This window comes from Otolemur garnettii, unplaced genomic scaffold (genome assembly GCF_000181295.1).
Source record: "Otolemur garnettii isolate 467f Iridium unplaced genomic scaffold, OtoGar3 scaffold00020, whole genome shotgun sequence".
Lineage (NCBI taxonomy): Eukaryota > Metazoa > Chordata > Mammalia > Primates > Galagidae > Otolemur > Otolemur garnettii.
Genome location: NW_003852415.1, coordinates 17,423,069 through 17,443,580, shown reverse-complemented (window position 1 = coordinate 17,443,580; position 20,512 = coordinate 17,423,069). Strand labels below are relative to the sequence as shown.

At 40.6% G+C, this 20,512-nt stretch overlaps 1 protein-coding gene across 2 annotated transcripts in view; it reads left to right on the top strand.

Annotated features, from left to right (window-relative positions):
- The window catches only part of PPP4R3A (protein phosphatase 4 regulatory subunit 3A), a 62,786-nt gene that overhangs the window by 18,687 nt on the left and 23,587 nt on the right, over positions 1-20,512 (top strand). For both annotated transcript variants that reach the window (XM_023511541.1, XM_012803501.2), the window contains exons 2-4: positions 2,766-2,821; positions 9,303-9,401; positions 15,428-16,045. In XM_023511541.1, the coding sequence (XP_023367309.1) occupies positions 2,766-2,821; positions 9,303-9,401; positions 15,428-16,045 (773 nt within the window). The remainder of the gene's footprint in view (positions 1-2,765; positions 2,822-9,302; positions 9,402-15,427; positions 16,046-20,512) is intronic.

Here is a 20,512-nt window from a genome sequence, read left to right as displayed (position 1 = left end):
TTTTTTTGGTTGCAGCCATCATTGTTGTTTGGCGGGCCCGGGCTGGGGATTCGAACCCGCCACCTTAGGTGCATGTGGCTGGCGCCTCAGCCGCTTGAGCCACAGGCGCCGAGCCAACGCTGGCTATTTTTAAGAGACAGGGTCTTGCTTTTGCTCAGGCTGGTCTCCAGCCTGTGAGCAATCCACTCACCTCAGCCTCCCATGTACTGGGATTACAGGTGTCAGCCACTGTGTCCAGCCTTTTTTCTCTTTTTACTGAAAGCAAAAGTACACTCAGAGGAGAGTGGGTAGGCTCAAAGAAAAGGAGGAAGTGGTGGTGATGTTTGGTCTTTTGAAGTCTTACTAATTGAGGGGGAAAATATTCAAGGTTAAGGGTTGACTTTTACTCATAATTCACGTAGTAATTCCTGGAATTGGGTTCCTTGATGTTTTAAAATTTATGCTCTTGTCTCAGAACTGTCATGGTGATTTCAAGGGTAAAGAAATATTAAAATCACAATGTAAATGATATTATAATTAGCTAAAGATAGAGTAGCTGTGAAGGTGGTTGAAACCCGTTGAGGCTTTCAACCCCTGGCTTCTCCTTGAGGGTTGTTTAGTTAACACCTATACTCAGCCTTCAAGCCCCTGCACCTGTCTTATCTGTCCTGTCTTTCCTAGTCTCCTTACTCTAACAAAACCATCATTTAAGTATAATTACATGCCTTGACTAATCTTTAAAAAGTAAATTTGATTTATAATGTACCTGACCACTTTGATTTCAGTGGAAAATAATAAAACACAATTTTTGTCCTAATAATAAAAACAGTGGAAAACTACAAATATAGTTAGAAACTTTGATACTTTTAAGGGAACTCTAGGCACTGAGTTCACTCTTTAATTCACTTGCTGCTTTTTCTTGTTGCGAATTATCACTAGCGCAGCTCTTAACAATCACCAAAATAATCCCCCAGTAATTGTGTAAAGAGAATTATAAAGGGGAATTGGAAAATTTGTTTTGATTAATCTGGCAAGATTCCAAAAAGTTGAAAAAAGAGGAGGATAATAGAAACAAGATTTTCTCTAAAATGTGAGAGTGCTTATCTGAATCTCAATAAACCAAAACCAGTTTTTTGTTTAAAAAAAGGAGGAAGAATGGTTTGGCACCTGTGGCACAAGTGGCTAAGGCTCCAGCAACATGCAGACACTTAAGCTGGAAGGTTCGAATCTAGCCTGGGCCCGCCAAACAACAATTACGGTTGTAACCAAAAAATAGCTGGGCGTTGTGGCGGGCACCTGTAGTCCCAGCTACTTGGGAGGCAGAGGCAGGAGAATCGCTTGAGCCCAGGAGTTGGAGGTTGCTGTGAGCTGTGATGTCATAGCACTCTACCCAGGGCGATAGCTTGAGGCTCTGTCTCCAAAAAATAAAGAAAGAAAGAAAGGAGGAGGAAGAGTGGCACCTGTGGCACAAAGGAGTAAGGCCCTGGCCCCATATGCCGGTAGTGGCGGGTTCAAACCCAGCCCTGGCCAAAAACTGCAAAAAAAAAAAAAAAGAGGGAGGGGGGAAAGGTTGAAGGAAATGGGGTCAGGAGGTACAGGTGCGAACAATTTTGAAGAATATTCAAGTACCTTAAGTACAAAAAGGATAAGAAACAGATTTTGAGTTAATCAGGTCACCTGTGATAGAGTACAAAGAATTTATGGAATGCTGTTCTTGTGCATGGGTTGTTCACAAATTGCATAATCACAACTTTGTAAAGGCTAATCTTTTACTATATTCAGTATTACTTACCACCGTGTATAGTGAATGTTCACTAAATCACTAATATTGGACAGCATCATAAAATTAATTTTAACAGAAGCAAATTAAATTTGGAAATGTTAAGAGCACTGTTCATAAACATCTAGTTGGTTGGAATGGGTAATGCAACTGTGAAATGTAATATGAGAAGGTATAAAAGCTCTGTATGTAAGACAGCTGCAGAGAAAATTGCTTCTTAATATTTAGGGTCAGAATTTAGGTAGTGCTTCCAAGTATAAACTGGAATTGGCTGATGAGGGACTGGAAGGGGCATAATTTTAGTCTTAAAATTTTCTCTTCCTCACAAAGCAGTAATTATTTTCTAGGATACTGCCAGGGAAAAACAAATGTGCAAATTAGCTTACTATGAGGAATAAATTATTTGAAGATAGAGAAGCATGATAATTCCTGTATTAAGAAATAGAATTATGGCTTGCTGTCCATAGCTCAGTGGTTAGAGTGCCAGCCACATACACTTAAGCCCAAGAGTTAGAGGTTGCTGTGAGCTGTGATGCCACCGGCACTCTATCAAGGGCGACAGAATGAGACTCTTGTCTCAAAAAAAAAAAAAAATAGAATTATGAGACTTTCTGAAAGTGAAGCAGAATTTGAGAATGTACTTGGATAGTGCTTGGCTTATACTTTATGTTGTTCTCTAAATCACACAAAGATTTAAACCAGATCATCTGGCTTCACACTGTGCTGTTTCACTACCTTGTGCTGTCCATAAATTGTTAGGTTTATATTACTGTCCAGTTTTCCCCTTTGGATTATCATGTCTGTTTTGTTAAAAGTAAGCATGTATAAAATAGTATTTCTTAGGTCATAAGTTATTGTATTTAAACTTGTTTTAAAAGTAATTTTTCCTTAACTGAAGTTGTATGTGCATTAGATGTTAAAAAAGGAAGTACATATGATGTAAGGGAATATAATTTTGTTGATTTGCAGTAACATAAATGGAATGTCTTCTTTTTCTGTTTCCTAGGTTCTCTACTTTTAGAGTCCAAAATAAATCCTAACACTGCATACCAGAAACAACAGGTAAAATAGTGAAGAAGTATTTTATCTTGGATATAATCCTTTTGTTTGATTAAATGGACATTGCCATCTGATTCCTTAACAATGAAAAAATGAGAGCAGGTTACTCTTCTAACTTTAAAATAGGATTTCTGACAGTTTTTATAATGTTTAATGCAGTTTTTTGGTTTTTTTGCGACAGTCTCACTTTGTCACCCTTGGTAGAATGCTGTGGCGTAATAGCTCATAGCAACTTCAAACTCTTGGGCTTAAGCGATTCTTTTGCCTCAGCTTCCTAAGTAGCTGGGACCATAGGTGCCTGCCACAACACCCGGCTTTTTTTTTTTTTTTTTTTTTGAAATAGTTTCTCTTTGTCACTCTCGGTAGAGTGCTGTGACGTCACAGCTCACAGCAACCTGAAACTCTTGGGCTTAAGCGGTTCTCTTGCCTCAGCCTCCCAAGTAGCTAGGACTAAGGTGCCTGCTACAAAGCCCGGCTATTTTTTGGTTGCAGTTGTTGTTGTTGTTGTTTAGCAGTGCTGGGCCAGGCTTGAACCCCAAGCTGGTGCCCTACCTTACTGACCTACAGGCACCAAGCCTTTGGTTTGTTTGTTTGTTTGTTTGTTTTTAATTGCAGTTGTTGTTTAGCAGGCCCAGGTTGGGCTCAAACACACCAGCCCCAGAATATGTGGCTAGAGTCCTAACCACTGAGCTATGGGTACCAAGCCATCACCTGACTTTTTTTTTTTTTTTAATCAAATTGTAGCTGTGTACATTAATGCAGTCAGCCTGACAATTTTTAGAGGTGAGGTCTCTCTCTGGCTCAGGCTGGTCTTGAACCTATCAGCTCAGGGTAATCCATCCACCTTGGCCTCCCAGAGTGCTAGGATTTTTCTTTATTTTGGGCCGGGGCTGGGTTTGAAACCACCACCTCCGGCATAGGGAGCTGGTGCCCTACCCTTTGGAGCCACAGGCACCACCCCCAGAGTGCTAGGATTACAGGCATGAGCCACTGCGCTGGGCTCTAATGCAGTAATTTTGGGGGGGTAGGGATGGGGGCGGACAGCTTCTCACTATGTCTGCCCCTCCATAGAGTGCTGTGGCCTCACAGCTCACAGCAACCTCCAAGTCTTGGGCTTAAGCGATTCTCTTGCCACAGCTTCCCAAGTAGCTGGGACTACAGGTGTCCACGACACTGCCTAGCTATTTTTTTGTTGTAGTTGTCATTGTTGTTTGGCAGGCCCAGGCCAGGTTCAAACCCTCCAGCCCCAGTGTATATGGCTGGCACCCTAACCGCTAAGCTACAGGCATGGAGCCAGTAATTTTCATTTTCTAAAAAAAGATTGCCTCAAGTTAGCCTGAATTTGTGTTCCAGGTATTCTAGCAACTGAGCCCTAAAGTTTCCTTATAAACTACAGAAAAAAAGCAACCACTGATGTGATAATTAGTACTGATTCACATTATCATCAAATGGTATTTATTCAGTACATACAAGGTATATTGAGATTTTTGCACAGCCAATGAAATCGATACCAGTTCTCTTATTACCTTGAAAATGCAGATACAAGATATTAACAATGTTTTCATAAATAAAGTACTTTGCTTCATCAATTTCTGTTAAAATACTGCTAGGAAGAAATTAGGGTTTTTTTATTTTGCCCATTAGATGATGCCGAAAGATTGTGATTTGACAGCACACAGGTGGTAGATAGGCAAGCTGGTATTAATTTTTTTTGTTTTTGAGACAGAGCCTCAAGCTATCCCCTTGGGTAGAGTGCCGTAGCATCACAGCTCACAGCAACCTCCAACTTCTGGGCTCAAGGGAGTCTCCTGCCTCAGCCTCCCAAGTAGCTGGGACTACAGGTGCCTGCCACAACACCAGGCTATTTTTTGGTTGCAGCCATCATTGTTGTTTGGCAGGCCCGGGCTGGATTCAAACCCGCCACCTTAGGTGCATGTGGCTGGCGCCTCAGCCACTTGAGCCACAGGCACCAAGCTAGTATTAATTGTTAAATTTAATTAGTGGTGATTCGTACAATACAAAATACTTTGAACTGGTATAGTGGCTCACACCTGTAATCCTCGCACTTTGGGAAGCCAAAGCTGGAGGATCACTTGAGGCCAGGTGTTAGGGGCTACCCTAGGCTACATAGTGTGATCTCGTGTCTACAAAATAAATTTTTAAAAATAGCCAGGTATAGGTCAGCGGCTGTGGTTCAGTGGGTAGGGCACTGGCCCATACACTGAGGGTGGCAGGTTCGAACCTTGCCCTAGCCAAACTGCAACAAAAAACAGTGGGTCATTGTGGCAGGCTCCTGTAGTCCCAGCTAAGCTACTCAGGAGGCTGAGGCAAGAGAATTGTCTAAGCCCAGGAGTTGGAGGTTGCTATGAGCTGTGATGCAACGGTACTTTACTAAGAGTGATAGACTCTGTCTCTAAAAAGAAAAAAACAGCCGGTTACGGTGGTGCCTGTGGCTCAAGGAGTAGGGCTCTGGCCCCATATACCAGCGGTGGTGGGTTCAAACCCGGCCCTGGCCAAAAACTGCAAAAAAAAAAAAAAAAAAAAATAGCCCCCTATAGTGCACGTGCTTTTGGGGGGTTGAAGGCAGGAAGAATGCTTTGAGCCCATGAGTTCAAGACTGAAGTGAGCCATAATGTCACCACTGCCCTGCAGCCTAGGGTGACAGTGAGACCTTATCTTAAAATCTTTTTTTCCTTGATAGTTTAATCATCTGTTAAGCACTTTAATGCATTTCGTGTTCTTAAGAAAACTTTCAGGTTTGTCTAAATAGCTGGAGACTAGAATATTTGGCCTTAATCTTCCATACTTAACTACATTACATTCATATTTTGATGTTTTTGTCAGCTGAGGAGTGAAAACACATCCTGAGAAAAAAGAAAGGTAGAGCCTATTTTGAGTGCAAATGAATGAATTCCTATGTCTCCACCTGTAGGTTGCTGGATGATAAACAAGATGATTTGGTGAAAATTAGGCTCTTCATGCCTAGCATGGTAGATCACACCTGTAATCCTAGCACTCAGGGAGGCCAAGGCAGATGGATTTCCTGAGCTCACAGGTTCCAGACCAGCCTGAGCAAGAGTGAGACCCCCATCTCAAAAAGTAGCTGGGCGGGCTAGGCACCAGCCACATTCACCACTACTGGCAGATTCGAACCCAGCCCAGGCCTGTTAAATAACAATGACAACAATAACAACAACAACAACAACAAAATAGCCAGGTGTTATGGTGGGTGCCTGTAGTCCCAGGTGTTCGGGAAGCTGAGGCAAGAGAATCACTTAAGCCCAAGAAATGAGGTTGCTGTGAGCTGTGATGCTACAGCACTCTACTGAGAGTGACATAATGAAACTATCTCAAAAAAAAAAATGTCTGGGCATTGTGGCGGGCGCCTGTAGTCCCAGCTGCTTGGGAGGCTGAGGCAAGAAAATCCCTTGAGCCCTGGAGTTTAAGGTTGCTGTGAGCTATAATGCCATGGCATTCTACCCAGGGCAACAAAGTGAGACTCTGTCTCAAAGAAAAAGAAAAGAAAAAAAAAATTAGATCCTTAAAGGGAGACGAGCAATTGCTAAGATTTTTCAAACTTGCTAAATTTGTCAAATGAGTAATTAAAATTATATATCTGGTATCATCCTGATTTAAGCATCAGCACCCAAATGTTCTGGATATACATTGTAACTTAGCAATTGCTTATAATTGTGTTAAATTTATTATTAATGTAAGATAGGCCTTAAATTTATTCTCATGGTCCTTATTTCGCTGATACTTGTAAATATCAGAATTTTAGGAGCCATTTAATTTGGGCAAATTGTCCCCCTTTCTCCTGAGATGATTACTTGCCTTTAACCTTAGTCCTATCACCAACAAATGGTACTTAGATTATCATTAATTTTCATAACTGTATGTATCATTCCCATTGTAAAAGTGATGAAACTGAGGCCTCACTCTGTTGCACTAGAGTGCCATGCCATCGTCATAGCTCATAGTAGCAACCTCAAACTCTCGGGAGCAATCCTCTTGCCTCAGCCCCCCCAGGGAGCTGGGACTACAGGCTCTCTCTATAGCTCCTGGCTAGTTTTTTCTGTTTTTTAGCAAAGATGAGTTCTCACTCTTGCTCAGACTGGTCTTGAACTCCTGAGCTCAGAGGATCCTCCTATCTTGGCCCTCCAGAGTGCTGGGATTATAGGCATGAGCCACTGTGCCTGGCCTAAATTTTTAATTTTAATTTCTTTTAAGAGGAAGAGTCTTGCAATGTTGCCCTGGCTAGAGTGCAGTGGCTGTTTACAGGCACAATCACAGCACACTATAGCCTCCAACTCTTGGCCTCAACCCATCCTCCTGCCTCAGCCTCCTGAGTAGCTAACAGTATAGGTCTACAAAATGGTGCCAAGCTTAGACAAATTTTTAAATGTGGGATCCATTTGTGCACAGTAAGAATTTCCTAGCTAGTGAAAAGGATTAGAAACTACTACAGGCTCGGCGCCTATAGCTCAACCAGCTAAGGCGCCAGCCACGTACACCTAAGGTGGCGGGTTCTAATCCCCAGCCCGGACCCGCCAAACAACAATGACGGCTGCAACCAAAAAATAGCCAGGCGTTGTGGCGGGCGCCTGTGGTCCCAGCTACTTGGGAGGCGGAGGCAGGAGACTCGCTTGAGCCCAGGAGTTGGAGGTTGCTGTGAGCTGTAATGCCACGGCACTCTACCCAGGGGGACAGCTTGAGGCTCTGTCTCAAAAAAAAAAAAAAGAAAGAAAGAAAGAAACTACTACAGTAGGCTAGGCTCCTGTTGCTCAGTGGTTAAAGTACAGGCTCTATGCACCAGAGATGGTGGGTTCGAACTCAACCCAGGCCTGCTTAACAAAAAAAAAAAAATAATAATAAATAAATGAAAAAAAATACTACAATAGAATGATAGATCCTTTAAGGTACCTTAAAGATAATCTAATCATGTTTCATATTCTTTTAAAATTTATTTATTAGAGACGGAGTCTCACTTTGTCATCCTTAGTAGAGTGCTGTAGCATCATAGCTCATAGCAACCTCCAACTCTTGGGCTTAGGCAAAATTCTCTTGCCTCAGCCTCCCGAGTAGCTGGGACTACTACAGGTGCCCACCACAACGCTCAGCTATTTTTTTGTTGCAGTTTGGCTGGGGCTGGGTTCAAACCCGCCACCATCGGCATATGGGGCTGGTGCCCTACTCACTGAGCCATAGGCATCGCCCATATATATATTTTTTAAATACAAGTACCTTTATCATCCTAGTGGATACCCAGCCAGGCTTTGCATGGCTCCTTCTTGTTACTTATTAGTCAAATTGAATTATTTTTCTTTATATTGTGATGAGAAATCCATCTCAGTTCTATTTTCCTAATGTCTTCCCTTTGGTCCAGCTTGAAAAAAATACTGATTTTGAAGATAGCTGTTCAAAACTTTCCCTAATACCATTCAACATTTGTCGTATGAAGTGATCCATAGACCCTTGTCAGTAAGCAGGCCCTTTTGGTTGATTGCTATGAAACAGTGTATATGTTTATAGGCAGAAAGTTTAAAAGTATATCTCGCAGCCTATAAATCAGTGGTTCTCACCCTTCCTAAGGCCACGACCCTTTAATACTTCGTCATGTTGTGGTGACCCCCAACCATAAAATTATTTTTGTTGCTACTTCATAACTATAATTTTGCTACTGTTAATGAATCGTAATATAAACATCTGCTATGCAGGATGATCTTATGTGACCCCTGTGAAAGGGTTGTTCAACCCCAAAGGGGTTACAACCCATAGGTGAACTACTGCTATAAATATTTTTATTATACCATGCATCTGGGAATAAGGTAGTCTTATTAAATTACATCTTAATTAAAACTATTGAACTGTTTATTAAACCTATTATTATTTGAAAAAGAAAGTTCTGCCTGACTAGAAATGAAAGGTGGGTGTTAGGATTTGCTGCTTCTTCAACTGTAGTATGTTAGTGAAAGTTAAAAACAAAAACCTCGGTTCAGACAAGTTTATGCAATATGCTACAAATTTATCCAATAATTTCAAGAACTCCATGGATCTCAGAAGCCCTAGGAAAAGAACACATGCTGACAATAGAAGGAAGAGAGAAAGAGTGAAATTAATCCTATCCATCAAACATGCCCTAGTTACTAATAGACTTCCTCTTTCACTAATATATTAAACTATGAAAGCATAAATGTTTCATTTGTTACTTTTAGTAGGTAAGAATTGTGTACTCACTTTGTAATGTTTTATCTATATTGCTTAAACTTTAAGGAAAACATTGTTTTCATTTTGTAGATTGGGTGAAGTATAGTATAAAAAAAGGCATTGATTTAAGGAGGGGGGCACTGGTAATATCAGTACGTAATTCAAAAAAATAAAAATGAGTGCTGTTCTCAGTTCCTGTTGCTTCTTTTGATTTATACTTTGAAGTAATTTGTGATAATGTACATTAATCATTCAGACTCCTTTTTTATCTCCAAAGGATACTCTGATTGTGTGGTCTGAAGCAGAAAATTATGACTTGGCCCTTAGCTTTCAAGAAAAAGCTGGATGTGATGAAATTTGGGAGAAAATATGTCAGGTAATATTTAAATATAGAAAATCAACATGTTGCCTTTAAGTATTGTGGATTTTACTGTGATTTTTCAGCTAATGTTCAATAATTTTAAAAAATTTTCATATAGATTTTAAAAGATATGTAAAAAGCTGTGTCTGTTAAAATTTTGATTTAAAGGAAGTTATAATTTATTGTCACCCTACTATCCAGCCCAGACCTTTACTGAACACTTAATGTTCTATATCCAACATTCTCTTTCTTTTTTAATGTTCTCCTTTGTTCCTTCATTTTATTTACTTTTTCATTTTTTTCCTCATGCTACCTTTTCTAAGAACAACTGTCTTCTTGAGAATTCCTCTTTGCTAGCATTTCAAACTTAATAGTTTAAAACACAGTATAATCATCTCACCTAGACGTATTCATTCTCTAATTTTGTGTTCTAGATGTATTCGTTCTCTAATCTCCCTCATCTCCAAGAATGTTGAATCATATTTATCCTTTCCTCATCTCTTATATCCATTCATTCCCTCAATAATAAAACTTAGATCCATTCACTTATCTTCATTTTTCACCATTATTATAGTTTTCTAAGTCACCATTAGTGCCTGCCTGGTTTATTGGTTTCTTATCTACTGTTCTTCCCAAGTTAATAATACTCTTTGTTCAAAAGGATCTTCCTGTGGCTCTTGAAATGAAACCTACCCTGACACTAGTCGTGAGCAATAGGCTCTTGACTATCCCATCTCACTTATAAACTTGAATGTTTTTTATATAGTCTGAAGCTTCTTTACTGACTCTAGTACCTTATTCTAGTGACATACTGTGCACAGTCTTTTCTAAATGTGCTTTTTTTTTCCCCATATGAAACAGAGTCTCACTTTGTCACTCTCAATAGAGTGCAGTAGCATCGCAGCTCACAGCATTCTCAAACTCCTGGGCTTAAGTGATCCTCTTGCCTCAACCTCCTAAGTAGTTGGAACTACAGGTGCCTGCCACAATGCCCAGCTATTTTTGTGGAGATGAGGTCTTACTCTGGCTCAGTCTTAAACCTGTGAGCCCAGCCAGTCTACCTGCCTCAGTCTCCCAGAGTGCTAGGATTATAGGCATGAGCCACCATGCCCAGTCTAAATGTGCGTTTTTGTTTTTGTTTTTTTGTTTGTTTTTTTTTTTTTTGAGACAGAGCCTCAAGCTGAGCCCCTGGGTAGAGTGCCATGGCTTCACTGCTCACAGCAACCTCCAACTCCTGGGCTCAAGCAAGTCTCCCACCTCAGCCTCCCAAGTAGCTGGGACCACAGGCTCCCGTCACAACGCCCAGCTATTTTTGGTTGCAGCCATTATTGTTGTTTGGCGGGCCCGGGCTGGATTCAAACCTGCCACCTTAAGTGTATGTGGCTGGCGCCTTAGCCACTTGAGCCACAGACTCCGGGCTTTTTTTTTTTTTTTGAGACAGAGTCTCATTTTGTCACCCTTGGTAGAGTGCTGTGGTGTCATAGCTCACAGCAACCTCCAACTCCTGGGCTTAAGCGATTCTCTTGCTTCAAGCTCCCCAGTAGCTGAGACTACAGGTGCCCACCACAAGACCCAGCTATTTTTTGTTGCAATTGCCACTGCTGTTTTTTAGCTGGTTAGGGCTGGGTTTGAACCTGCCACCCTTGGTATACAGGGCTGACACCCTAACCACTGAGCCACAAAGGCTGCCCTAAATGTGCATTTTTTATGTGCTCCAGTGGCTAAAGCCATTGGCTTTTGTTATATACTCAATTTAGGCCAGTTTTTCTAGGGAAGTTTCTTGCATGTCCGTATTTATTTTAACTGAAGAATAATCTTCAAATTTCTTTCTTTTTTTTTTGGAGGCAGTCTTATTATGTCACCCTCAGTAGAGTGCAATGGCGTCATGGCTCACCGCAACCTCAAACTCTTGGACTTAAGTGATCCTCTTGCCTTAGCCTCCCAAGTAGCTGGGACTACAGGTGCCTGCCACAACACCCGGCTATCTTTTGGTTATAGTTGTCATTGTTGTTTGGCAGGCCCAGGCCAGATTTGAACCCACCAGCTCTGGTGTATGTGGCTGGCACCCTAGCCACAGGCATCCAGCCCAGAATTCTTAGTTTATTGGTTCTTAAACCAACAGCATGAGCATGACCTGTGAACTGACAAATAAGCACATTCTGAGACACACACACCCCAACCCTGTACTCCAGATTTATTGGATCAGAAATTCTTTTTTTTTTCCTTCTGAGATAGAGTTTTACTTTCGTCGCACTTGGTAGAGTACTGTGGCATCACAGCTCACAGCAACCTCAAACTCTTGGGCTTATGTGATTGATTCTCTTGTCTCAGCCTCCCAAGTGGCTGGGACTACAGGTGCCCGCCATAGCACCCAGCTATTTATTGGTTGTAGTTGTCATTGTTGTTTAGCAGGTGTGGGCTGGGTTCAAACCCGCCAGCTCTGGTGTACGTGCTGACGCCCTAGCCACTGAGTTACAGGTACCGAGCCAGGATCAGAAAATCTTAGTAGGGTCTAGTAATTATGTTTTCATGAGCTTTCTAGGTCAAACTTTCTGTGCAAAGGTCAAGATAGTAAGCATTTAAAGATTTGTGGACTATACAGTCTCAGAGCTGTGCACCTCTGCTGTTGTGGTTTGAAGGTAGCTATACATAATACATACATGAATGGGTGTGACTGTCTTCTAGTAAAACTTACTAACAAAGACAGGTGAGGGGACAAATTTGGCTTTGGTTTGTCAGCCTCTGCTTTTGATTATGTATGATAAAGTTTGAGAACTGCAGCGTTTTTTTTGAGACAGTGTCAGTTTGTCGCCCTTTATAGAGTGCGGTGACATCATAGCTCACAGCAACCTCAAACTCTTAGGCTCAAGTGATTCTCTTGCCTCAGCCGCCCAAGTGGGTGAGACTACAGGCCCCCAACACAATGCCAGCTATGTTTAGAGACAAGGTGTCGCTCTGGCTCATGCTGATCTCAAACTCCAGAGCTCAGGCAATCCACTGTCCTTGGCCTCCTAGAGTGTTGGGATTACAGGTGCAAGCCACTCTTGTGTGGCCTAGCTGAAACCTTAAGAGAAGCTACAGTGTCCTTGATGCAGCAGTTTTTCCTTAACGTATAGAATTTATTTCTGCCTATATTCTACTAAACTGTTTTTAATAAATTAACCTGTTAACCTGCCTGTTAAGCTATCCCTTTTCTTCTCTTAAAACATGAAAGACTTAATGTTTATTTCTCAGTGCTCTTTCTTTTTACTTTTTCTTTGCTTTCTGTCCTATGATTTTGGGGGAGAAAAGGGGATATGTTTTTCTAGATTTTGTCATGTAGAGTTCTCCCACAGAGACAAAACATTAATATATTCAGGCATTGCTAAAAGTATCTGTTATTCAAACAAATCTTGTTCTCCTTCATCTTTCTGATACAGTCTTCTCAGAACAATATTTAACCCTAACCTAGACTCAGTCTGTGTCATACCTGTCTCTCCTTTAATATTTATTGTTTGATCTTTATCTTTCCTTGGTCTTTAATGCCATAAAATTTTCAGTCATTTTCACCTGAGGTATGGGTATTTGTATGCTTTTTTATACCTAGGAATCGCTGGTGATTTTATGTTGTTCTTTCCTGGTATTCCCCTTCAACTTTTATATAGTTTATATTTGAGGTGTCATTTCTCAGTTACTCTTTTTATGGTTCTGTGTTTCTCAGTTCTATTCCAGGGAAGTTATTATATTTTGCTCTCTGAGATCTTATACATATGTCTCTCTTGAATCCTATTGTGATCTAACAGCTAAAGGTCTCCCTTATTTTTCTAGTACCCTCCTTGATAACATTGTGTTTGAATTCAAGAAGATATCATTCTTGTTACAATAAAGGCTCTCAGGGCTTAGTGTCCATACACAGTGGTTATAGCACTGGCCACATGCACCAAGGGTGGTGGGTTTGAACCTAGCCCAGGCCAGCTAAACAATAACTGCAACAACAACGGGCGTTGTGGTGGGCGCCTGCTGTCCCAGCTACTTGGGAGGCTGAGGCAAGAGAATCGCTTAACCCCATGAGTTTGAGGTTGCTGTGATGCCAGGGCACTCTACTGAGGGTGACATAGTGAGACTCTATCTCAAAAAAAGGTGGGGCGAGGGGCTCTCAGACCATTCTTTTGATTTACAAATCAAAATCTACCACTTGAGGGGAGGGTAAGGTCATAGCTTAGATATAAGACCTTAAAACTATAAGAAAGACTTGTGTTATTAACACATCTAGAACCAACTTGATACCATGCCAGATACAAACTGTGAATGGGCCGTGCCTCCTGTTAATGGTGCTGCCCACTGAGTTGAAGTCAAGACTGTATCAGCTTGCAGCATATTTCAAGACAAATATTTCAGGCCATCTTTCCTTTTAGTATCCATCAACAGTATCTATAAAGTACTCTTGTCTTTAGCAATTTAAGTTTTTTGTTTTGTTTTGGCTTTTTTGAGACAGAATAGCACTTGTCACCCTCCATAGAGTGCTCTGGTGTCACAGCTACAGCAACCTCAAACTCTTTGTTTGGCTCAAGCGATTCTCTTGTCTCAGCCTCTCAAGTAACTGGGACCACGGGCGCCTGTGCCTGCCGCAGCACTTGGCTATTTTTAGAGACAAGGTCTCGCTCTTGCTTAGGCTGGTGTGGAACTTGTGAGCTCAGACAATCCACTCACCTTGGCCTCCCAGAGTGCTAGGATTATAGGCATGAGCCACAGTTAGCAGTTTTAGTTTCTTGGCCATTTGTATACGGCCTAATTTTTCTATCCCTTTACCAGTCTGTTTGGCCTGTAGGACTGCTTTAGTAGTCACTGTCCCAAATTCTAGGGCCAAGGCACTAAAAGTTGTTTTATTTCAAAATCTGTCTTGATGTTTTTTTAAAAATGTATTTACTTTAAAATATATTTAATAAAAAGTTACTTTTTTATAATTAGAGCCAGTGACATAGAGTTGGGATTAATGACAGATTTTAGGACTTATGGGAGATCATGAAGACTAGAGTGTAGAAAGGAAAGATTTTCTATGCTTTGTTCTCTTAACTTTGAGAAGATATTCCTGGGAAGATAGCCCTACCACATACAGGTTGCACTGTATATATGGCTTCATTTTTATATAGGTGCACTTGTATTCTTAGTTTTTCTAAATCATGTTTTTGGCCTGCCAGGGCTTTGGCCCAAAGCTAGTGTGTTCATGCTCTTGGGCCATTGGTCTCTAGAATCAGTTGGTGTTTACCTTTATTGTTGTTTACAATAATATATCTTTTCTATGACCACAGCATCAGGATATTTAATATTTATTTGAACTTAAAGTTAATATTGAGGAGCTTGATGGTGCCTATCCTGTAGCACAGTCCTAAGCATGTTTCTGAGGCTTGCCCCACCCTGAACTATATTGGTAAAGACAGTCAAGGAGAGATGTGAATGGATGTTTTAGCATTAGGCTTTTTTGTTACAGGTCTGCAAGGGAGTGTCAGTTTAGCCTGTCCTAGAAAATTGCTTTTGCCAGAAAACCTTGTATTATGAGGAAGCTTATTCCATCTTTGAACTACCTCAACATTGGCAGCATATGTTATTTGGAGAAATGTAACTTTAAAAAGTAGGCAGTTTTGGCTCGGCGCCTGTGGCTCAAGTGGCTAAGGCACCAGCCACATACACCTGAGCTGGCGGGTTCGAATCCAGCCCGGGCCCACCAAACAACAATGATGGCTGCAACAAAAAGATAACTGGGCGTTGTAGTGGGCACCTGTAGGCCCAGCTACTTGGGAGGCAGAGGCAGGAGAATCGCTTGAATCCAGGAGTTGGAGGCTGCTGTGAGCTATGATGCCATGGCACTCTACCTAAGGGGACAGCTTAAGGCTCCATATAAAAAAAAAAAAACCAGTAGGCAGTTTTTGTCAAGTTTGAAAAAAAATTCTTCAAGTTGGAAATTATTGTAGTTTTCTCATAACATCTATTCTTGTATTCATCCTAGACTATCAGGTAGGCTTGCTGGTTTACCTTTTTCAGCTATTATAAATTCTTTTCCATAGGTTCAAGGGAAAGACCCTTCAGTGGACATCACTCAGGACCTTGTGGATGAATCTGAAGAGGAACGTTTTGATGATATGTCATCGCCAGGTTTAGAATTGCCATCTTGTGAATTAAGTCGTCTTGAGGAAATTGCAGAACTTGTGGCATCATCTTTACCATCCCCCCTTCGTCGCGAAAAACTTGCACTGGCACTGGAAAATGAGGGTTATATTAAAAAGCTCTTAGAGCTTTTTCACGTGTGTGAGGATTTGGAAAATATCGAAGGACTGCACCACTTGTATGAAATTATCAAAGGCATCTTCCTCTTGAATCGAACTGCTCTCTTCGAAGTTATGTTCTCTGAGGAATGTATAATGGACGTCATTGGGTGTTTAGAATATGATCCTGCTTTATCCCAGCCACGAAAACACAGGGAATTTCTAACAAAAACAGCCAAATTTAAAGAAGTAATTCCCATATCAGATCCTGAGCTGAAACAAAAAATTCATCAGACATACAGAGTTCAGTATATACAAGATATGGTTCTGCCTACCCCTTCGGTTTTTGAAGAAAACATGTTATCAACACTTCACTCCTTTATCTTTTTTAATAAGGTAGAAATTGTTGGTATGTTACAGGTGAGTTAGATTGTTTCTTTTTTTCTACTTCAAAAGATACCCTACTTGGCTCAGCGCCCATAGCTCAACCGGCTAAGGCGCCAGCCACGTACACCTAAGGTGGCGGGTTCGAATCTCCAGCCCGGACCCGCCAAACAACAATGACGGCTGCAACCAAAAAATAGCCGGGCGTTGTGGCGGGCACCTGTGGTCCCAGCTACTTGGGAGGCGGAGGCAGGAGACTCGCTTGAGCCCAGGAGTTGGAGGTTGCTGTGAGCTGTAATGCCACGGCACTCTACCCAGGGGGATAGCTTGAGGCTCTGTCTCAAAAAAAAAAAAAAAAAAAAAAGATACCCTACTTGATTGAGATCATTTAAAGAACTAATTGCCATTAGCAAAAATAATTTTCTTCGTAAACACCTAAATTGAGTTAATTTTGTTAAAGTCTAAAATTATTTTGGTGACACAGTAAGAGATAAAGGTTGGTGGGCAAGTTAAATATGATAACGAAATTTAGCTTGAAGAAATTATAAGGGAATGATTTTAATGAAATGATTAAATGTTGAATTATAGGGTTATTAATCTATGAATTATCCATACAGTAGAATAAATTGGAAGGCAGAGGAGAAAAAAGAGAAGCCAAGAAAAATGTCTGTATTAAAAAGGTTCTGGGGCTCGGTGCCTGTGGCTCAAGTGGCTAAGGTGCCAGCCACATACACCTAAGGTGGCGGGTTCGAATCCAGCCCAGGCCCACCAAAAACAAGAACAATGAGGGCTGCAACCAACAAAAAAAAAAAAAAGGTTCTGGTACTAACTGCTATTAAATATAGAATACAAATTCTATAGAATTGATAAAAATCCTTGGTTAGTGGTATAGTAAAAGCTCATTTTTAGGGTCAAGAGAATATAGCAGAGGAGGCAAATTCTAACTGCATGTATCTGTACCAAAAGGCATGTTTTTCGTAATGGGGGGTGGGGTGGGGTGGGCTAAAGTGAGCTTGAGTTTCTGCTCCACTTGTCATTGAATAGCTCTCAATAACTATATGACTTGGGCAGTCTTCCTAATCTCTAAAAGCTTCAGTGTCTCCAACTGAGAGATGGTGATATTATTGCCTACCATATAAAGTTATCTGAAGATTAAGTAGAATCATAACATGTAAAGTGTTTAACGCAGTGTAGGACTTATGAGCAGTTTTTAAGTATCTATTGATAATTGTTTATTAAATTTTTATAGTATGCTTAGTCTCTTGGGTCTGTATTTTAGGATGCTTACATCACAGTCAACTAGGGTGCAATATCCTGGGTTCTGCACAAAATGCAAAATCAGTCTCTGAGAGCTGGCTGATAATTTGATTTGTAACACCTCTCAAGTTAAAACCTCTGACTATCTTCCCACCATGTGTGAACCAGTCTCTTCTAACTAAAATACATGTTTACAAAAGATTTGTTGTTTGCATACTCCTCATGATTGATTTCTTTGATGCTCATAATATTATAAGAGTAACAGATAACTGTGATATGACTTGGAAGATACTATAAGACTCTGCCTCAGGTATACAAGTAAAATAATTATTTGAAACCTGTATTTGTTAAATAGAGAAAGACCAATAAATGTTAGTAAGTACTGCTAGTAGCACATGTTACAAATCAGTGTATTTCATCTTCATATCTGTTCCTTTGTAGAAAATTTCTGGTTTTTTCAGTGTCCTTTTCTTCTGTTACCTTTTAATTTAAGTAGAAAAATCAATTTTACTATAACTACTTTCTTAGAGGTAATAAGAATTCCAGAACATACTAATTTGACACATTTTCTTTTTTTCTTTTTTCTTTTTTTTTTGAGACGGAACCTCAAGCTATCCCCCTGGGTAGAGTGCCGTGGCATCACAGCTCACAGAAACCTCCAACTCCTGGGCTCAAGCGAGTCTCCTGCCTCAGCCTCCCAAGTAGCTGGGACTACAGGCACCCGCCACAACGCCCGGCCATTTTTGGGTTGCAGCCATCATTGTTCTTTGTCGGGCCTGGGCTAGATTCGAACCTGCCACCTTAGGTGTATGTGGCTGGCGCCTTAGCCACTTGAGCCACAGGCGCCGAGCCGACACATTTTCCATTTAAGACAGATATGTAAATAAGATAGGCAATATAGTCTGGAAAGTACAATAATAATGCTCTATATAGTACACTGTGACTGATTATTGAGGAAGGAGGAAGCTTCTGGTACCAATTTCTATTTGTTCTTTGACAAGGAACTAGTTTTTGCTAGCTAGTAGAACCTTTGTTCTGGTCCAGTTTTGATTCCTGGTTTCTTTGGATAGTCCAGAGTTCTGATCCTTTTCTATAGCTCCATATAGTTCTGTTTTTGATACATAAAGACTGTTTTCTTAATCTTCATACATGTAAAATGCCAACTTCACTCATTAAGTGTGAATAATTTCAAGTTGTTAAATGTTTGCTTCCCCCACAATATGCTCTGTAAAATACTGGCTGCCAGTACTGTAGTTTTGTCTTTTTCTCTTGATGACGGGCACTTCTAAAGTACTGCTGTGAAGGCAAGAGTGTTTTACAAATGTTTCGTCAAGAAGTGACTGAGAGGTGGCACCTGAGGCTCAGTGAGTAGGGCACCAGCCCCATATACCAAGGGTGGCGGGTTCAAACCTGGCCCTAGCCAAACTGCAACAAAAAGCCACGTCTTATGGTGGGCGCCTATAGTCCTAGCTACTTGGGAGGCTGAGGCAAGAGAATTACCTAAGCCCAAGAACTGGAATGTCTCTTAAAAAAAAACAAAGAAATGACTGAGATACAATTTAAATCAGGTTCCTACCCACTTTGTGTAGACAGAGAAATACACACTCACACAATATCACAACATCCCTTCATCATTAACTGCTTCCTCTATAATACTATTAAATATTCCTACTCTCTACTTCTGTATCCCCATCTACAGCAGTTTAGAGAATTTCTTTTTTAACCATTTAATTTCTAGTTGGTGGAATATATTGTATCTGGGATGTATCATGAAATTGGATGCCATTTGGTAAGAAACATGGTCAAAATCATATGTAATGTGAGGTATGACCTGTTTGCACATTTTAGAAAAAATCAAAGTTAGAAATAATCACACAAATTTAGTATCACACAGAAAGTATTTCTTGTGCACACACAGTCATGTATAAGAGGGTGTGTGTATGTACTTAACGCTTGTCTAGGGCTGGAGTTGTGTTACATCTATTTCTGGTTGAGGTAGTATGAAATTATTGTAAAGCAATCTTGATGAAGAATTAGTGATGAGAGAAATTGAATAGGCCCAGGAAGGTTCTACCACCTGCAGGTGAATGGGCTTGAATAAATTTTTTAATCTGAGCCTTAATTATGAAATAAGGATGTAAGAGAGTAACATCTGAGGTTGTTTTTTGCTTTTTTTGTTTGTTTGTTTGTTTGAGACAGACTCTCACTTTTGTCACCCTCGGTAGAGTGCTGCAGTGTCATAGCTCACAGCAACCTCAAACTCTTGGGCTCAAGCGATTCTCTTGCCTCAGCCTCCCACGTAGCTGGGACTACAGGTGTCTGCCACAACACCTAGCTATTTTTAGGTCTCACTCTGGCTCAGGCTGGTCTCGAACCTGTGAGCTTCAGCAGTCCACTTGACTCGGGCTCCCAGAATGCTAGGATTACAGATGTGAGCCATCTCACCCTGCCTGAGGTTTTTTCAGTTGCTGTACTTCTCTGAGTTACTTATCAAGTATACTATGAGGGTATCCTTTGAATCCTTTTTAAAATAATATATAATAAATTATTGTCCATGTAGATATGGATATTTTCAAATAAAAGATTTTAAAAATTATTTATTTCAGTAGATTTAGGGGTACAAGTTGAATTCTGTTGTATGTATATAGTATAGGGTGGTGAAGTGGGCTTTGGTGTACCCCTCAATTGAATAGTGTACATTGTATCCCATAGGTAATTTTTCATCCCTCACCCCTCCTGCCCGGTTGAGTCTCTAATGTCCTTTATACCACTCTGCATGCCCTTGTGTAACCAGAATTTAGCTCTCACTTAAAAGTGAGAAAATGCAGCATTTTTCTGTGCCTGAGTTACATCAGTTAGGATAATGGCCTCTAGTTCCATCCAGTTTCTGCAAGACATTATTTCATTCTCCCTTACTGTTGAGTAGTAATCCATGATACATATATATATCATAATTTTTTTAATCCACACATCAATTTGATGGGTACTTTGATTGATTCCGTATCTTTGCAATTCTGAATTATGCCGTAATAAACATATGAGTAGGTATAGGTATCTTTTTGATACAATGATTTATTTTCCTCTGGGTATACACCCAGCAGTGGTATTGCAGGATTGAATGGTAAATCTCTTTTTAGTTCTTTGAGAAGTCTTCCATACTGAGCTCCATAGAGATTGTATTAATTTATATTCCCACCAGCAGTATAAGTATTTCCTTTTTTTTTTTTTTTTTTTTTAGAGACAGAG